The sequence below is a fragment of the Dama dama genome, chromosome 14, assembly GCF_033118175.1.
Source record: "Dama dama isolate Ldn47 chromosome 14, ASM3311817v1, whole genome shotgun sequence".
NCBI lineage: Eukaryota > Metazoa > Chordata > Mammalia > Artiodactyla > Cervidae > Dama > Dama dama.
In genome coordinates, this window is record NC_083694.1 from 42070977 (window position 1) to 42091637 (window position 20661).

Here is a 20661-nt window from a genome sequence, read left to right on the forward strand (position 1 = left end):
ACTTTCACTTTCACTTTCCACAAGAGTAGCCCTGGCTCGCCACAACTAGAGAAAAGTCTGCATATAACAATGAAGACCCAGCACAGCCAAAAATAAATAAATCTTAAAAAAAAAAGAAAAAGACCAGAGAGAAAGTCCAGTCTTAAAAGGACCATGTAGATAAACCAGCATCTTCATTTATATGTGCTAAGAAGTTGGTAATACTGTTATATAATTAGATTTAAAGTTTTTATATTTATATACTTGAAATATTTTTTTAGTGAAATTACAGGTGAAAGACTTAAGATGTGTTAATGGGAAAGAACATAATCTGTCATGCCTTTAGGCCACTTTGAGGGAAATGGGACAAGATTAGGGGTCACATAGGCTGGGTTTGAGTCTTAGCTCTACCGCCTGCTGGCTTAGTATGGTTGAGTACCTTTACTCGACCTTTCCATGCCTCCATCTCCTCATCCATAAAATGGGTGATGAGGGTTCCTACTCCGTAGATTAACTGAGAGAAAACTTTCCTCATAGGATTAAGAAAGATAATGAGTGCATGGAAGGTGCTTTAGCAACAGCCTAGGCCAAATGTTCCATAAATGTTACTATTGGTCTTCATCTTGTTCCTGTCATTGCCAGAATGTTCTCTCCCCTGCTTGTGTCCTTCCTAGAACAGCTGGATCTGGGGGGTGGTTGGATATAAGCCAGTTATGACACTGGCTAAAGTGACCCAGTCTCATGTGCCCGTCTCATGACTCTCCTGTTAGAGTAAATGAAGGATCCCCTTTTTATTGATTTGCTTCCAGCTCTGTTATTTGGTGCAATGAACAAACTAAAGTTGTCATTATTGTTTTAGCTCCATGAAAGCGGCTATGACGCTGGCAAAGCTCTGCAGCGGCTGGTGAAGAAGCCTGTGCCCAAGCTGATTGAGAAGAGCTGGACCGAGGATGAAGTGGTGAGTGGGCGGGAGTTGGCCTTGGGTCTGCTCTGGGGCATGAGGGGCGGCTGGGCCTGCTGCTCACCACGTTCCCAGGATCCGGTCATGGCTGCATTCTGCCCATGGCATCTGTCAGTCAGGATAAAGAGGCTTTGAACCTCATAATTGTATGGAAAGACTTGAGTTTAGTCAGCATTGGTTTCATAGAAAATGGGAAAGATTTCCCCAGGTGTCATGGAAAGAGAGAAGAAATTAATAGTTGCTCTTTTAAAAAATTAGTTTGGGTTGGTTGGTTTGTTTGGCTGCAGGCTAGCTTTTGATACCTCCTTCTGTTAAGACTCAGTCATCTTAGAACCAGTTGATACTCTCTTTAGATTAGGGCTGCACCTTGTTTTTATTGTGAAGTCTGGTAGGGTCTCTAACCTGCGAAAAGACAGTAGTCAAGAGCAGGAAACACAGACTTTAAGTCAATATCGGATCTTTCATATTCATTCTGTTACTGCAGCCTATTAAAGAAGGTGGGAAGATAGAAATGTACCCAGAAGTACATGTTTTCAAACTCATGGATTTTATCCCAGCAGAAAGAGTTCTACTGTAGCTCTCCATCCCCCACCTTGTGACTTTGGGGAGAAGAATTGCTACACAAGGCGGGGAGATTTCTTGTGCTTTTGCAAATACAGTCTTCAGTATGAGCATCACCACTTGACATTTGCCCTTGAGGCTGACCGAGATTAAGATGAGAGCTGGCACTGATACACATATTGATTGATTGTGAGTTCCTTGCCTGTATTTAAAAATAGCCTAAGGGAGAGTGTTTAGAAATTGTATGGCTTTCCTGGTCCCGCTCGATCATGTTTTCAGCAGTATTTATCAAGTGCTTGTTATATGCCAGGTGCTGTGTTAGGCACCATCAAGGGAAACATAGGGCCCCACCCCAAGAGGGGAAAGCACCTGTAAATCAGTGTGTGCTGAGGAAAACAGTGGGCAGGGGGTGGGGGTGAACCGGGTAGGGGCCTAGCTTCTGTGAAGAGGCAAGCCTTTTGTATATTGAGGGCCCTAAGGTGAAAGCACGCCTGACATTTGGAGGAATATGCAGGAATATGTCTGAGGGGAGAGCAGCAGGAGAGGTGGGGGGCAGGGAGGGTCCCCCAGAGGACAGGTTGGGTGGCCTGTGGACCCGTGTTTGGAGTCTTGCTGTTTGCTCTGCATGAGTGGCTTCCCAGCACAGGGTCTCCATCTGCCAGTGGCTCTCTGGCTGCTGCTTCAAGCAAGAGTGGCTTCAGGGTTATGTGAGAGCCTAGGCCCGGGACTGGTGACCCAGCGGCACAGCAGCGGGTGGTGGTAAGAAGTGGTGAAATCCTGGGTGTGTGCCCAGGGAGGTTGTTCGTGGCATGCTGTGGATGAGGGCAGCAGGGGTTGAGAGGAGTGAGGGAAAAATCAGGAGGCAGCAAGGAGGGGTCGAGATGCCGAGATGGTCCTTGAAGCTTCCGTAAGAGAGCGTCAGCCTTCCCAGCGGTCCCTCAGTTCGTCAGAGTGTTGATGAAGTCGATGTCGCAGCTTTGAAATGGAGAATGTGAAAGTTTACCCAATTAGTAAAGAGATGCAGATAGCTCAAACTTTTGTCCTTGAGACAGTGGCCAAAGTAAAAATGTTAAACTCAACAGTGTTGAAAAGTCACATATTAAAAAACTAAAAATAGAGTTGCCATATGATCCAGACATCCCATTTCTGGGCATATATCCAGAGAAAACTCTAATTTGAAAAGATACATGCACCACTGTTCACAATAGTCAAGACACAGAAGCAACCTAAATGCCCATAGACAGATGAGTGGATAAAGAAGATGTGTGTGTGTGTGTGTGTGTGTGTGTGTGTGTGTGTACATAAAATGTAATATTACTCAGCCTAAAGAAAGAATGAAATAATGCCATTTGCAGCAACATGGATGGGCCTAGAGATTATCATACTAAGGAAAGTAAGTCAGAGAAAGACAAATATATGATATCACTTATGGGTAAAGTCTGATATGACACAGGTGAACTTATTTATGAAACAGAAACAGATTCATAGATATAGAAGGCAAACTTACAGTTACCAAAGGGGGAACATGGCATGGGGGAGGGATAAATTAGGTGTTTGGAATTAATAGACACAAACTACTCTGTATAAAAAAGATGAACAACAACAACAAAAAACTCTATATTGAATAAGGTTCCCTGTGCTGTACAGAGAATTCAGTATGCTGTGATAAACCATAATGAGTATGGTATGAAAGTGATATGGTTTGTGATAAATTGTAACAAGTATGAAGAGAGTATGAAAAAATATTTATGTTTCTATTACTGAATCACTGCTGTACAGAAATTAACACAACATTTTAAATCAAGTATCCTTCAGTTTTTTAAAAAAAGTCATGGATGTTGTTTCCCACTGTAGATGTATTTATGTGAGAAGAAGTAAGAGATTTGATGGGTAAAAATGTTAAATTCTACACAAAGCCTTTGTGGAAGACAGACATAAGGAGATGAAAAGGCTGGGACAGTCGTGGACAGTGGCCCACCCTAGGGCCTGTCCGCATGGATGTCCCCTGACAGCTGCTTTCCAGACTCAGGCTCCTCGCTTGGTCTGGGCTCTCCTCTCCTTCCACTTTCATGTGCCCACCCCCGCCCCGCCATCATCCCTCACTTTTCACTCCTGCCTCCCCAGCTCCTTTCTCTTTCCCCCTCCATTCACTCCTCTGTTGACCTTTCATTCCCTCTGTGCCTTTTACATTCCTGCTGAGAAGAGCTGGCTTCCTTCCCTGACAGCATTTGCTTATATCGGACACAGTGTGGGCAGTGTCCCCTCTGCTGCCTCTTGGGGACTTGGAGCAAATGGTAGGGTGAAGGGTGGTCAGGAACCTGACACATGGGGAAAAGCCCGGCTTAATTCTGAAAAGTGTAACAGGACTCCAGAGTGCCACTCACTCCCAGCCCGGGATAATCATCTCTAACCGCATACATCCTTGTCAGTCTGGGCTCATTTTTACCATGTTTGTTTTAGTGCATGTTTTAAGAAATGTTTTGGCAGTCATCCAGCCCTTGCAGAGCCCAGGGATCAAATGGTTCCCTTACTCAGAGGAAGTTAAGTTCACTTTCTAAAATCTCAACAGGGAATGAGGGACGGTGATTGAGTAGTTGATAGGCTGAGGGAAGCCTCATCTGAACTGTCCAGATCATCTCTCTGAATCATTTGATGTGGCAGTAGGGCACATAAACCAGCATTGCTCTTAACCTGGAGCCTGGTTTTAGCAGTGAGTGAATACCTGCTCTGTGCGTGCACCCCTCCTACTGAAATTCCCACATTTTCTCACCCCAGGAATCAGAAGATTTAAGCAAAATAAATGGGCCCCAACTCAAATAAATACATGGACCTGCCTCTTTTGTCCGTTTCAGTGTTCTGTATACTTGGATGCTCTAGTTATGTTTAAATTTCATTGGCTTCAGTATATGAGTTTGACCAGCTGCCAAGCATGTGACCCAACTCCAGCATCGATGCACTTGCTTTCCTTTGCGCAGACATGAATGGAGCACCATGTGAGAGGGTTGGCAGGGAGCACCTGCCCTAGGACCCCTGGCTGTGCTGAGAGTGGGAACCTCCTGACCCTGTGGGTCTTCTGCCCTGGGAACAGACTCCTCTCTCTTGCCAACCCAGACTCTAAGGTTCAGCATCGAGGCACTCCCCTGCTGAACTAGGTCTGCATCCTTTATTGGCTGCTCCTGAAGCCTCTGTGCTGCCATCACCAGCTTTGTTCCTCACGGTCTTTATTTCTGAGTTGATTGTCCTTCTAGTTTGTAGACTTATGAAGAGTGAGGACTTTCTGATGGTGAGAGTAATGTCTCTGCCTTTGAGGCACTTGAGTATTGACAACTCTTTTTTTAAGATTGTTTTTAAACTTCATTCTAATTGACACTGTCCTCAATCCAGCATTTAATGGTTAATAATTATGCATCAGCACCAGGAGAAAAACTTTTATATGAATCCAGTGATGCATATAAAAGGAAACCTTAAAAGTTTACTTTTGAGAAAAGTTCCCAAATTATGGTTAATACTATCACCAGACCTCTTCTTCCGAGGTCTTTCAGATAGCCATTAATTCTTGAGCTCTTAGGCCTCAGAATTAAACAACAGGAGGCCTTTCATTTCACACTTCCTCTCAGTAATTCCTTAGACACTTGGTGTGTTGTTACAGATATGGTATTTCTTATTGAGGTTGCCTTAGGACTGAGATACTTTAAATTCTATCGAACTGATGCCAGATTTGTGCCAATTTCTGTCAAATTCTAAGCCAGATAGTGACAAAAGAACTCTGTTTTAGAGGAGAGACTGTTGGAAACAGATAGGTAGCTATCTCGTGGGGAAGTCTTTCAGGCTAAATAAACCAGGTCAGATCAGAGGAGCATTTTTGCTTTAATTCATGAAGCTATTGAACCCCTGACATGGGCAAGGATGGAGCCCACGTCAGTGACTGGCTGCTGCCTTGGAGAGTGATGTTGCTGGTTAACCAGTTTCACTTACAGCATGCTAAAAATATTGTTCCTTTTCAGGAAACCATCCAAATCAGTAGAACTCAGGAAGGGAAAGAGGAGGAAAGTACAGATCAGAACTTAAAAAAAAAACAAAAACCCTAGATTATTAGGTTTTTAATTAAACATGATGAACACATTTAAATATAACACAAAGGCCCCAGGGCTGAACTGCGCCTAATCGAAACAGATTAAGCCACCCTTCTATGCTCGGGTAGTTATTAATTCTGTTTGTTTATGCATGCAAGCTGAAGGGAGCATTTGCGCCCTTGTGTTGTTGCTTATTGCACTGGGATTCCATTGCTTGCTTGGTGCTGTGCTCTTAATTAGCATTCAGCTGTTGATTATGGAAATACTGGGGGTGCTAATTGAATTCTTTTAAAATTCAGGGCCTGCATTTTCCTTGTGGAGTTTGGCCTGCCTTGCAAGGTTGTAAGGTTGGGTGCCTCACTGAGCTGTGCGTTTCACCCTTTGCTTCCCATCCACTTTGCTGTGTTTCAGGAATTACTTTTGTGCTGAAATATCTTTCAGCATAATTCCAGGTGTTACATAAAGGAGAGGTTGTGTTGCTTTGGATGTCCCTGCAGAGTGCTTCTGTTTCATCTTGGGTAACTGTAACTTTTGGAGGTTTCCTTGGTGGCTCAGACGGTGAAGAATCTGCTTGCAATGCGGGAGACCTGAGTTGAATTCCTGGGTGGGATCCCCTGGAGAAGGGAATAGCAACCCACTCCAGTATTTTGCCTGGAGAATTCAATGGACAGAGGTGCCTGGTGGGCTACAGTCTATGGGGTTGCGAGCAGTCGGACACGACTGAGTGACCAACACTTTCACTTTCAAAAGCTATAACTTTTATCTTGAAATATATGTGTGTGCTCAGTCTCTCAATTGTGTCTGACTCTTTGCAACCCCATGGACTGTAGCCTGCCAGGCTCCTTTGTCCATGGAATTCTCCAGGCAAGAATACTGGAGTGGGTTGCCATTTCCTACTCCAGGGGCTCTTCCCAACCCAGGGGTGGAACCAGTGTCTCTTGCTTCTCCTAAATTGGCAGGCAGATTGTTTACCACTAGCGCCACCTAGAAAGCCCCATTTTGAAATATGATTCCCTTTAAATATTTCATACCAACTTTGATGTAATACATTGAGGTGAACAACCTAGATACAGATAACCTCTGAAATTTTTTATCCAAAAAGAGTTAATCCATGGTGACAGTAAACCTTAATTGGTCACGTACATGGATTTTACAGATTCATAAATTTTAAAACATCTGAACCATCTTTCAGTTAAAACTCCATTTATCATAAACATAAATAGAAATCCTTCTTTTGAAGTTGACATGACATGGGAGACTAATTCTCTGAATATCTGTAATCCAGTGAACCCGGGCCACTGGTCAAGGAATTACTCACATGGAGTACACAGAGCCCTTGCCACAGCAGCACCTTCCAAGGCCTTTGTTTTACCCTTTTTGGACTGTCTGCTCAAGAAAACATTGTTTTCATTGTTCACTATTTTCAAGCCAGGCATTTGAATGTGCCAGAAGACAGAGCTGCTTAGTGGGGCAAAAATACAATGAATTTTATTTACTGTTTGTGTGGCAGCTATAGAAAATGGAATTCACAGCAGAACCGAAGTTAAGGCCCTACAGCAGCAGGAGGTGGTGGAGGTGAAAGCCGGGGGGGGGGGGGGGGGGGGCGGCGCCTACAGCCCAGGATTACCAACCTGCACATGTAAGCATTAGGATGGCCGTAATCTTCGTGTTCAGTTTTAAATGTTATATATTCAATATAGGAGAAGGCTTAATTGAATTATATTTATTTTAGGAATGGTCCAGTTTCCAGAGTTGTGGAACATTTTATATTATCTTTCAAGAAATGTTGATGAACCTGTAGGTCATCCAGTATGAATCCATTCATTTTCTTCTTCTTTTTTAAATTTTATGTGGCTCTTTCTCTTTTGTGAAAACATTATTATAAAAACATTAAAGGGAAGTTGATCTCCCCACTGTCTCACATTTTCCTTGTTTCATACTCTCTTCAAAGCACTTTGTTTCATGTACCTACATCATTTTATGTCATTGTAAACTTATATAAACTGAGTCATAACATTAAAATTCTCACTTCCTAAAGAAATCTTAATCTGAAAATTTTTACAGTTTGCTTAGAACCCAAAATATAGATATACTGTATTTAGTGCAACTCATAATAGGTACTCAGTAAATTTTAAATTGGATGAAAGTAGTTTTTTCTCTCTATTGATTACCCTTCCTCCCATTTTTAAACTAAATTGGTAACTATTTCTTATGAACAGCTTAATCCTTAGATATGAAAGTAGAAAAAAGAAAAGGAAAAATTATAATGTATGTTGCATATAATGTACGTTCCATACATTGTACATATAAGTAATATACATGTTGCTCATGTTACATATTCTTATTATGGTCCATGGTAAGAATCAGGCCTTACTATTAAGAAAGGAAGATGTAAATTTGGGTAAAATTTGCCTAATGTTTCAGATATTAGTGAAACTAAACTATCTTTTCTGTAATTGACTCCCATCAGCCTTTGAATCAAACTCTTGCTTAAAGAAGTCAATAGTGTGGATAGAGTGGAATTTATTGTCAAGTCCTTTTGGAAATGAGACACCAAATTAAAAATCAGTTATATGTGTAGAAAAGTTGGTGTAAGGCAATCAATTTTGTCAGTTAGTTTGCAGAAAGATTCTACTGTGTAACAAGCTGTGAAAAGAACTGTACTTTAGAGTCCTTTAGTAAATGAAATAAGTCAAGCATTGGAAGGGGAGAGATATTTCAAAAATTTATTTCAGTGTTTCATATCAGTAGAAGTTGCCTCTGGGTTAAATCTACAAATTCAGCTGTGACCTTGCCTTTCACATACATGGCTTTATTGCTTTCTAGGCTTCTTCTTTATGCTGTGCTCAAAGTTAGTATGCCTGTTTCTCTCTTTTTAAACAAGAACAGTTTTTTTTTTTTCATTTTCTTTAACAAGTATGTTTTCAAGTTCCTTATCCCAAGCCCTAATTTTAGTGTGTGTGTTGTTTTTTTTATTAAGAAAGCTAACGATGCGTTGTGCTATTCTCTTGGGCTGTGTGTGTGTGTGTGTTTTCATGTTCATGCATGTGTACGTGTTCGGGCCTTGGGGCAATGTAGGATAGAACAGAGACCTGGGAAGTAACCCCACATGGAATACAAGCATAGCGTAAATTAGTTCTCACTGCCCAGGCTAACCTTTTAAAATCAAAGAGTAATTTCTATGGGACATTTTTCATTTTTGCTTGAAGTGGGGGAGTGTTGGGGAGAATCTTCAGCCTGAAAGATTAATAAATATGAGAGCACTGGGTTATTGAAACCATGTTTCCATCTCATTTTCAAGGACGTGAAAAAAAAATGAAGATAGCATGCACTTTCAGCCACTCTCCATCATCTTTCTCTGTTCATTTTTAAAATGAGAGCAAGGCACGAAGGGACTTGAGAGATTGCATTTGTTCTCTGGTAGACAAAGTGGTTACTTTATAAATGAAGAGGCTGGAAAAACCCTTTCCTTCTGCAGTTTCTTAGCAACAGAACTGAAGTCAATTTTTGTTGTGTATGCATGGAACACTTTGTGTACAGTGACATTGGAGCCTTACATTTGCACAGGTGAAACACCTTATTAGCCTGATAACCAGAATTCAGGATTAGGGAAGGAAACAGGAGGTTAAAAAAAAAAAAGATTGCAGTGGGGGGGACCCTACATTGAGAGGAAGTAACTCATGAAAGCTGTCTCCTCTTGGCCCACTTGTGTCTTAAATCTAGTCTCTTTGAGGTAGAAGTAGTAATAGCCTTGGTGGCCCCCCCATTGCTGTGTTCACTGAAGTGCCAGGCTGGTTTTTGTATTCCCCAGTAGTATTGTGTGCTTATTCTTATGATACAGCAGGAAACAGAACAAACAAACCCCTGTCCTTATGGAGCTGACATTCTAGTGGGGAAGACAAATTGAAACAAGACCTTAAGTGGCATACCTAGTATGTTCGCCAAGTGCTAGAGTCTTGTATCCCCAGAATGTAGCCCAGGGCCTGGAGCAAAGTTGGTCATCAGAAAATATTGTTTGATTGGCTTGAATAGAAGAGAAAAGCCTAGTAGAGGATATTCCCCCTCCCTGCAAGTCCCCAGATCCTCAGACCACTTCAGTGGAGCTGGTCCCTAATAGTGAATCAAGGAGGACTTCTCAGTCATCCTGCGTGAGGCCAGAGCATCTTTCAACTCCAGCAGTATTATGTGGACACTTCCCTGCTCTTTTCTTCTTGTTAGCTTCCCTTGGAAGGACCAGCCAACTCCTTCTGGTTGTCTGTTGTTTTATTTTCTAGTTGTTGTTGTTCAGTCACCAGGTTGTGTCCGACTCTTGGTGACTCCATGGACTGCAGCACTCAGGCTTCTCTGGCCCTCACCATCTCCCAGAGTTTGCCCAAGTTTACATCCATTGAATCAGTGATGCCTTACAACCATCTTGTCCTCTGTTGCCCTCTTCTCCTTCTGCCTTCAATCTTTCCCAGCATCAGGGTCTTTTCCAATGAGTTAGCTGGTTCTAATCAGGCAGCCAAAGTATTGGAGCTTCAGCTTCAGTATCAGTCCTTCCAGTGAGTATTCAGGGTTGATTTCCTTTAGGATCGACTGGTTTGATCTCCTTGCTTTCCAAGGGACTCTCAAGAATCTTCTCCAGCACCACAGTTTGAAAGCATCAATTCTTCGGTGCTCTGCCTTCTTTATCGTCCAGCTCTCACATCTGTACATGGCTACTGTAAATAATATATGGACCTTTGTTGGCAGAGTGATGTCTTTGCTTTTTAACACACTCTTTAGGTTTGTTATAGCTTTCCTACCAAGAAGCAATCATTTTCTAATTTTATAGACTGATTTTAAGAGCCCATTCCTTGCATCACTTAATATTTACTGAAACGTGTGGTTGCAACATCTACTGTGAGTGAGTGACAGAGGGAGAGAAGGGCACTGCCCAGCATTCGTCTGATCACTGGGACTAACCCACCTGTCCTCAGAACTCTGTGTCTTGGGCGGTCTTGTTTTGTAATCCCAAAGATGTGAGATGTGGGTAATATATTTTTCCTCTCAGGATTCCTGTAAACCTCAGGTGTGCTCCCACTATTTGGGCACTTTAAGAGTGTTTTCTCCCCTTGCTAGAGAGCTAGACTCCATGTAATTGATCCCAGCAGTAGGAAACAGAAGAACTGTCGAGTCAATATGCCACAGAACCTATGAGGAGGAGGAGGAGGAGGCAGAGAAAGCTGCAAGTGAGAAAGAACCGCACAGTCAGAGAATCCTTCTGAATGACTGAAATTACATCATGTGGCCTGAGGGCTGAAATCCTACCAATAGTGCATTCAACATTTAAAATCTGTGCCTAGAGCCTGTTTTGTTTTTTTTGCTGTGTATACTCTGTCATTCTGGATCATTTTATTAAATGGTCAGAAATTAGGACCCTGCAGAACTAGGAAGATCTCCATCCTACAGATAGGAGGAGGATGCCTTGGACACAGAGAGTCACTGCTGCTTTGCTGTCTTGTCCCACATCTTCTGGGGGCACCGTGAGCACAACTGAGGCAGGCCCTGGATGCTGGGGGAGGCGGAAGCTCAGGGTGGCTGCTCCCCCTCCTCTCTGGTCACTCTCTATGGGTGGAAGTGGGGGCACAGGCAGGAGGAGGCCCGGTGGTTTGGGAGAAGATGTTGGCCCGAGAGCAGAAGGCCAAGGTGATGGTCCTCAGACTAGTAACCACGAGGAAGTTGGGTCTTTGTGATGGCTGACAGGTTTGTGTGACGGGAAACTGGATCTGATGCCAGTCTCGGCCTACTGCCTACCTCCAGCCTTTTACTTCCAGGAAAAACTGGGCAGATATTTTTTCTAAATCATCTCTGGTTAAGAAATGTGAAAGGGTGGACACCTGCGTACTCATGTGTCCTCTTAGTACTAAGTGTTCTTGGTTTCCCCTTGCAGCTAATTTGTAGGTAGGTTTTGATTATGAATTTATTTTTTTCCTAACCTTTCCCATCAGCAGTAATAAAGGAGAACCTTCTAGACTACAGAGATGCACAGTAATGAGTATTATGTGCTCCATCTGAGTGGGAGGAAAGTCTGACCCGTGTTCAGTGGCTCTGCTTCACATTGCTTCAGTCTCCCTCCTCCTCTGAACAGCCCCAAGTCTTCTCTGGGAGCCTCTGGTGTTGGAGTCTGTGGAGGTGTCACATTTACTAGTAAGCTGCTTTCCAAACAGGCACCATTAGCCTAAATTAGCCATTTTCTTTTCTGTCTGGGCCTCTCAACTTTTGGGTAACAGAGCTAAAGAGGCTTGGTTATCTATTTTTGAAAGGAAAGTTTTAGAAAATGAATTTAACTATGGTCTTAGTAAGGGAATCAGTTGACCCAGGCCCCAGACCCATATAACATTCACCTACAAGTCAAAAGGCTTTGCTTGTGGAAGGCCCTGGGCTCTCTGCTCTCCTGTGTCCCCAGCAGAACACCACCTGGGGCCCTTGATGGCATCAGACGAAGCTGTTCACACTCCTGAAGCTGCTAAAGAATGGGATGGACTGTGCGTACTTGGTACCTTCCTTCCAGTGCTTGGAAATGACATTCTCCCGTCTTTAGCAGTAATATAGCAAAAGTTAGAAGATACTTTCAGATTGTCCTCAAGGACAGCCCAACTTCTTTGTCAGCTTCCTAAGTTTTTGAGCCCGAGCACCCTGACCTTAGTGGTTTGTTTTCCTCATTAGCTCTCTGACTTTGTAATCAGCTCACACTTTTCATTCTTCCCTCGTTCTGTCTCCTCTCACCTTTCTTTAAAACCCCATGTCAAACATTCCAAGGGTCTGTTTTCTTGCTTTTAGGCTAATTTTCAGAGGGATCATTCAGTTGTTAAGCATCACACTATGTTATCCTCAGCTGGTTTGGAATAATTTTAGGCAGTGGAGGATTCCATTGTTATGAGGACATCATGTATGGGAGAGGCCCTTTCCTTCTGATGAATATAAAAAGGTTCTTAGAGCTCAAAACCAAATGTCATCATCATCAGTGTCTGGGTAACCAACTTTAGATGTTCCTTAGATAATATTATACAGGGAATAGGAAAGACAAAGGGCTTCTTTTTCACCTTCTATCAAATTGAATTCCACTGCGTTTCCATATCTGCTATGTACAAGGCTCTGCTAGGTACTGGTGAGACCCCTTCATCCTCTGTTTACTGTTAAGCAATGTGTTTTGTATTTAGCTGAGATTTTTAGAAACATGATTTAAAAATGGTATTGATTTCTTTATCTAACAGGAGGGGAACTTCTTGGGGACCTTAGACAAATAAACATCATCTGTTCTTTAACTGCTGAGATCTCTGCAGGGGGCACCACTCACCTTGATAATTGCCTGGCAGTGTGGCATCCTTGACTGATCCTGGCCGCGGGTATAAATGGGCACTTGAGTCGGACGTTGTTGCCAGAGGCACCAGAGAGGAGAGAGCAGGCCCACAGTGGAGGCCCGCTTCTAGTGCCTTGTCTTCCTCCTGATACTATGAGCTGCGTCCATGGGAGACCAAGGGGTGAACCCAGCCTGCTCTGTTTTCCAACAGGGAGACTGGGTGAGGCTCTGAGGAGGAGGCACCTTGAAGTATAGATGGGGTTTCAGCAGGCAGATACCCTAGATCTTAATGGAAGAACAAAGGTTTAAAGAATGTGGGTGGCTGGTCAGTAGCTGGTTGCCCAGTTTGAAGGATGCTGTAGGTGGTTGAGTGGATAAGGTGACTGATTTGAAGCCATCCAGTCTTTATGGGAAGAGAAGTTTGTGTTGAATTTAATAGGAAATAAGGAATAATTACATATATTTGAGTGTGGGGAATGGTAGGACTGGAACCGTCACTGAAAATTCATCTGGCAGTGACAGGGACTGGGAAACAGAAGTGGTAGTGAGGGAGTCGTGGTTCTGAGACTTGGCTGCACATTAACGTCACCTGGAGAACTTGAAACGTCCCAGTGCCCAGACTGTGCTCTGAGTCAGAGTCTCTGTCTGAGGTGGGACCCAGGCGCCCATATTCTCAGCCCTGAGAACCACAAGACTGGGTGAAGTCTGCAATCCTGGTGGAAGATTCTGAGAGCTCTGAGCTTCCAGCAGTGGTGCTCAACCTTGGTTGCACACTGCAAGCACATAGGAAACTTTAACACACACACACACTGGAACCACACACACACATACTGGAACCACACAAGAAACTTTAACAGACACAGGAGACATGGGTCCGCCCCAGAGACTCCGATTTTACTCCCCCCCCGGGATATAGCTAGGGTGCTGGGCTTCTGCTGTGCAGCCGAGATTGAGAAAGACTGGGGTGGAGGCCGTGAGAAGCAAGAGCAGGGATTAAAACAGAGACCTGAGGAGCTATAGTAAGACCTTTGTTATGCGCCAGGTGCTTCACTGAACACTGGCATGAGGTGACTCATTTGTGGACATTCTGCACATGGAGGGAGAACTTTCCTGAGCTCACAGCGCGGTTCATAGAGCCTGCTTTCCAGCCCAGCCTTGTGGTGCCCGAGTCCAGCTTCTCACCTGCTACACTGCATGGCCTCTTTGGAGAAGCCCAGCTGATTGGAAATAGGGAGCAAGGAAAAAGTTGAGAGAGGCTGTTCAGACACTGTTGTGTTTTGGTGCAAGGGAGGCGGCTGCTGGTACAGCTGATAAAACCGTGCCATCAAGGGTAGTTGCTTTGGGGAGGGGAGGAGAGTTTATGTTGAATTTGAAGTGATTGTAAAAGATACAGGTGGGTGTAGCAGTTAGGTATGGAGGTCTAAAGATAGAAGAACTTTCTCATTTATAGAGGGGGTCATAGTTAAGGAAGCTGAACTTGAAGAGGTTAATTAGCTTGCTGAGGATCACAGAGCTAGTAAGTGGCAAGGCCAGGATCTGATGAGGTTGTCAGGGGAGACAGTGCAGCAAGAGAAGAGACTTTGAGGGAATTTTTATGTTGAGGTGCGGAAGACTGGACAAAGTAACAAAGCCACTTAGTACAGAGTCAGAAAAGGAGTAGTTCAAAAAGCAGGAGAAAGATTTGGGTCCTGTGCTATTTCATTTGTTAACCATTATGTTTGACTTGGTAGGACGTGAGAAATGGTTACGTATTTTTTAATGTGGGCAGTGATAGGGTTGGGGTTGACGTTGACGTAATAACTTAATTGGAAAATTGGGTAGAAAGTTGGTCCAAGGTCAGGATGCGGAGGCATATGTAGCAGTGCTGATGGTGTTGCTGGAGTAACTGGTAGTCCAGGCCGGATCCAGAACTCGGGGAACCAGGGCAGCGGAGTTGAAGGGCTGGAAGTCACAGTCAAGGAGAAGAGGCTTTTGTGGGATTCACAGTGACTGTGCACTAGTAAAGAAAAGAAATTTTCTGGTTTTATATCTTAGACATTTTCACAGATGTCCAGTCATAAGTGGATGGCTAGGTTGGAAGATAGGAGGGGGCATCAGGAATTGTGGCTGCGAGCAGCTCTGGGCAGAGTTTTTCACGTTCCTGAGAGCACTGTCAGAAGGCAGGGTAGAGAAAGGGTATTTTAGCTCTGTATAGGGCCTTTTAGGTTCGCTGATAGGCAGCAAGAGGCCGGCTTGGTTGGTTGATGTTATGATGAGGGGAAAGGTTGTGTATGATTCTCTCAGACGGGCTTGTCTTTGCTGGAATTGAGGCACACATGTAGAACCAAGCTGCTGGCCCTATCATTGGAGCAGGGAGATGGATGCTGTGTGCACCTTGTGTGAAGATGTTGATGAAGGGAGGTGTTGGGGGTTAGAACAGGGGTGGGGGAAGAGACAGTAACTCCCTAGGATATAAAGAACCAGTTGGGGATGCTGGGGTGAGATGTCCCAAGCCAGAGGTAGGGGTTGGGAGGAGAGTAATGGGGAAGGGGTGGGAAGGAAGCTTGTGCTGTGGGTGATGGTGCTGGGGAGACTGAGACGTGGCCCCTGAGTGCTGGTCTGCTGAGTGATATGCTTCCTAAGTGCATGTCTTACACTGGCTTCCTCGGCAGTGAGGCTCAGCGGGTGATAAGTTGAGCTGAGCTGAATTAATACATAGAGCTTGAAGATGGAGGCAAGTGGTGACCAGGCAGGATTCTATGACTAGAAAAATATCTAGAATGTAAGATCACAGAATGGATTGTTGGCTTCAGAATATATCGTGCTGTTTGTTTCCTTGGTCACCCAACAAATATTGGGCATTGAACTGTGTACAAGGCCCTGTCTGTGTTCTCCAGATAGAAGTTAGCGGTGGACACGCTGTTCTCATGGTGCTTACATCCTGGTGGGGAACAGAGACAAATAAATGGACACCAGTAAGGTGATTTGGGTAGATGCTGTGAAGACGGTACATGAGCGGCACCCAGGCTCTACCTTCTTCAGAGGGGCAACGCTTCTTGTTCCGAAGCACCTTCTGCTGAGCAAGTCTGGGCAGACCATGCCCCTGAGAGCTCAGGTCAATTCAGGAAGAGCGATAGGTGTTTTTCTAATAATTCATGTTACTTGTCCCCCATCTGGTGATCTTCAGGGTCATGTCTTAATTGCCTGTAAACTGTTCCTTGTCAGAACTACATAAATACCCTCAGGACTCAGGAGCTTTCGGTGAGCTTAGGACAGACTGAGTTTTGCTGAAAGGAGAAGTGGGAACTTTGCTACAAAAGCAAGAGTCATTTGTCATGGAAGTCCATGTGTTTGTCATGCAGAGATGTGTATTTTCTAGTATGGAGGACATAATAGAGTATTTTCAAATGCCAAAAAGATTCTGTAAACCTTTATTCATGACTTTGTATTAGGGGAAAGAGTAGACGACAGGGGTTTGGTGCTTGTTGAAACTTCTCCCTGGTGATCTTCTGGCCACTTTGGTTGAATGCTTTCTGTGTCTGGGAGGGAAATAGGGGATCAGTTCAGTTCAGTTCAATCACTCGACTCTTTGTGACCCCATGAATCGCAGGACACCAGGCCTCCCTGTCCATCACCAACTCCCGGAGTTTACTCAGATTTATGCCCATCAAGTCGGTGATGCCATCCAGCCATCTCATCCTCTGTCATCCCCTTCTCCTCCTGCCCCCAATCCCTCCCAGCATCAGGGTCTTTTCCAGTGAGTCAGCTCTTCGCATGAGGTGGCCAAGGTATTGGAGTTTCAGCTTCAGCATCAGTCCTTCCAATGAACACCCAGGACTGATCTCCTTTAGGATGGACTGGTTGGATATCCTTGCAGGCCAAGGGACTCTCAAGAGTCTTCTCCAACACCACAGTTGAAAAGCATCAATTTTTCGACACTCAGCTTTCTTCACAGTCCAACTCTCACATCCATACATGACCACTGGAAAAACCATAGCCTTGACTAGACGGACCTTTGTTGGCACAGCAATGTCTCTGCTTTTTAATCTGCTGTCTAGGTTGGTGTGGCTAAACCCAACAGGCAGCTCCGTCCAGTCTCTGGAGTTCCCTTCACATGTCACTGTGGTTTCCTTTTCTTTGATGGCTCCTTGATATGATGTATTTTATCAAACAGATGTTAAAAGAAAAAAAAAAAAAGGCATGAGGGAGCTTAATAAGTAAAGGATTCATTTCCTCATCATGGAGAACATTTCTTTCATCCTTTTATTAGACCACAAGAGTTTCTTCTGCTCTGCTCACCATCCTGGACAGTGGAAGGTCCCCCCCAATCATGCCTTCCCATGGTCAAAGCACTGGGGGAGAGGCTGTGAAAGCCAACCCCAGGTCTTCGAGCTGTCCTCATATTAACCAGGAAAAGAAACCCGCTGCTGGTGGGAAAGATTTCATCTGAATGCTCACTGCCATTGTGTCCTGTGATTTTTTTTTTTTTTTTCTTTTTTTGGTTCACGATTTGAAGAAAACCAAGGAATTCTAGTTTCTCCTCTTTATTTTTTTCCTACCCCCTCCCATCACTTCTACTATTCTCAGATGACTCCCCATCTGTCTAAAGAAAACCACCCACTTGTGACATCATTGAAGTTTGGTGGGAAAAAGCATTAGTGTGGGTAAGCCTGCCCATTTCTGGTTGAGTCTGTGTCTGGAACCAGTTTTCATTCCTTGGAGATTCATTGATTTTCTTTTGAAAAATCAAGTATTAACTAAATAATTAGAGCTATTCTGGCCCTGAAAGGCTCAGGTGCTGATAATAGGATTTGTCATTGAAGAAACAAAATGCCTGACTTGTACGTGCAAAAGACTCTGCCAGATGGCCCCACAGGACCTCCCCACTGCATGGAGAGAAAATTCAGTGATGGACGTGGGTGCCTAGAGCCTTGTGCCAGGCAGAATGTGGGACGTTCTGTTGTGGGGTACGCAAAATGATGGAAGAACGGAGGAAGGAGACAGAACATGGGCGTGCAGTGGTGAACATATGTGCTCAGGGTCACGCCAGTGGTCAGTGAAGATATTCAGAAATCCCTACCCCGTAGTCCAGCCCCAGAGCAGCTTCATGGCAACATTGCCCAGGATCCCTTCATGGCGGGAGATGCAGACATGGGAGAGGGCAGGGCATGTTCAGGAGCAGCGGGGGGCCTGGCTTCCATTGGGGCAGGGGCAGCACAGGGAGCACCCCTTCCTTCTCCGTGCATTTCTCATAGATGTTGTTTAACACGGCACTGTGTTCCCCCTAAGCTGAAATGGAACCTCAGAACCCACTCTAACACACTCTAACTCAGGCACTTGTGTCTGGTGGGGTCTGAGGCCCAAGTGATCGGCCGGAGGTCCCTGAGCACTCTAACTGAGCCCTGAGGGGTCTGAGCTCCTCCTTCTTCTGAACAGAGAAGTGCCCTAGCAGTTTTGGAATTCAGAGAAAGCAGGGCCTTTGTCTCAGTGGAACAACAGTCACATAGTGTAGGGTCTTCAGTGGTACCATATCTTTGGGTTCTAGAAAGTGTTTCTAATAACCCTAGAAACACTCGATTCTGTGAAGTAAAACCAGAGTCTGATAAACCTAGTTGATGTAAATCCATGGCTGATTCATGTCAATGTATGGCAAAAAACACTACAATATTGTAAAGTAATTAGCCTCCAACTAATAAAAATAATTGGGGGAAAAAAAAGGGAAGAGAAGAGGGAAAAAACAAACAAACAAAACCTAGTTGAGATGTGGCATATGCCCGGTACCCGAAGAATTCTGGTCTTTCTTTTAGGTACAAAGTTAGAAAAAATTTCCCCATAAAGCCCCTAAAAAAGCTCTGCTTAAAAAGTCATATACTCCCTCTGTAGTTTAAATTGGCATGTACTGTTTTCATCATAAGCATGTGATTTCTTACAAATCATAAATACTGACATTTGGAAATAAGACTGTCCCATCACTCTTTTAAATATATCCACTTCATCTGAATGCCATCATTATTTATAACCATTATCATATATTTTTTAAAGTACACAAATGGGCTCCTTTTTAGCAGTAATACTTGACAGTTTATCTTTCCCCACTTTAAACCTGTAACTAGTAATTTTCCAGTCTGCTTCCCCTTGATGTAAAGCATTTTGTGCTTGAGAGTGTGTTGTCAGATCACCTTTTCATACTCCCAAAGACAGAAATGTGCATGTTGTTATTTTCTTTAGCAATAAAGCTCTAAGTGTTGAAAGAAAATCCTCTCTGATTATGTTGTAATAATTATTAGTGCACAGTTGATCAAAACAACAAGATATTAGTTGATAAAAGTTTTAGTTTCTGCTTAATGTTTATTGGAAATTAAATAACTTAGTTTTTTAAAAATATTAGTTTTTGTATGAATATTACTTATTGTTAGGATGAGACCATATTCTGCATCATATTATTCTCATTCCTCACTTATTTGTAAGTGCTCAGAAACCTTGTTTACATAAATAGGATTGATAGTTTTGTCACTCATTTATTGAATTCCTTCCATAATCAGAAACTATAATTTATCATTAGACATGATTTTCATTGATGTATCAGATGACACCTCCGTGAGCTTCTACTGGAAAGTACCTGACCTGCATGAGGCTTCCAGTTGTGACCTTGGCGTTGCTCATGGTGTCTTGAATTGACCCTCTGTTCATAGCCCGGAGTTCCTGCATGAGGCAGTGCTGCCTCTTAGCCATCTGGATGGGAGAGAGGGAGGCCTTTGTGATGCAGTGAGAGGAGGATGATTGTGAAAGAGGAGGCACACAAGGGTGTATTCTCAGGCAGATGAATTTTAGGAAAGAAAATATATGAAAGTTGAAGTTCTGGAAATGAATTCCCTTAAAACTGAATCCACATACCTATTGGAGTGTCTTGGGGGGACTTCCCTGGTGGTCAAGTGGTGAAGACTCCACGCTTCCAGTGCAGAAGATGCAGGTTTAATCCCTGGTTGGCTGCACAGTGCAGCCAGTACATAAATAATAAAATTAAGGGGGAGAAGTCTTCGGTGTCTGCATACGCTATTTTGTAAGCTGTGGGCTTACATACGAATCTTGCTTGTCAGGCCCACTTCTAGGCACTGGGATAACCCATCGAGTCAGGCCCCCGTAGGATCTGGGTTGACCTTGTGGTGAGGGCTGGCCTGGGAGCCTTCAGTTGGTCAACCTTGGGCAGGAAACCAGGCCACGCACTGCTTGGTGATGTAGCGATGAATAAATTACTGTCTTTGCTCTCCAAGAGTGTATAATCTGAGCTCATAGTATAAAACAAAACATCACCCCTGTCCCCCCAAAAAACTTGACAAAAACTGTGAGTTCTTGTTTAATGTTATTAAATAATGTGTATATGTTTGCATTTTTAGTGTTTTGATAACTGGTTTCCATTGTAATATCACTTGATTTGTTGTTTATTTGTTGTTGTTGCATCCAGCTCTTTTTGTGAACCTGTGCACTATAGACCACCAGGCTCTTCTGTCCATGGGATTTCCTAGGCAAGAATACTGCAATGGGTCCTCCTTCAAGGGATTCTCCTGACCAAGGGAGTGAACCCATGTCTCCTGCATTGGCAGGCAATTCTATACTGCTGAGCCACCAGGGAAGCCCTCACTTTATTTTAGGCATTTAAAAACTGTTTTTTAAGAGGTTAGCCTTTACCAGACTGCCAGCAGGATCTATGGCACAAAAAAGATGAAGAGCTGTGTTCTGAGCACTGACCTTCTCCAAACACTGCATCAGTCAGTTCCCAAAGAGTT

At 43.8% G+C, this 20661-nt stretch overlaps 1 protein-coding gene across 6 annotated transcripts in view; it reads left to right on the forward strand.

Annotated features, from left to right (window-relative positions):
- Positions 1 to 20661, forward strand: part of RERE (arginine-glutamic acid dipeptide repeats) — a 408498-nt gene that overhangs the window by 314506 nt on the left and 73331 nt on the right. For all 6 annotated transcript variants that reach the window (XM_061160480.1, XM_061160484.1, XM_061160483.1 and 3 more), the window contains one exon: positions 839 to 937. In XM_061160480.1, the coding sequence (XP_061016463.1) occupies positions 839 to 937 (99 nt within the window). The remainder of the gene's footprint in view (positions 1 to 838; positions 938 to 20661) is intronic.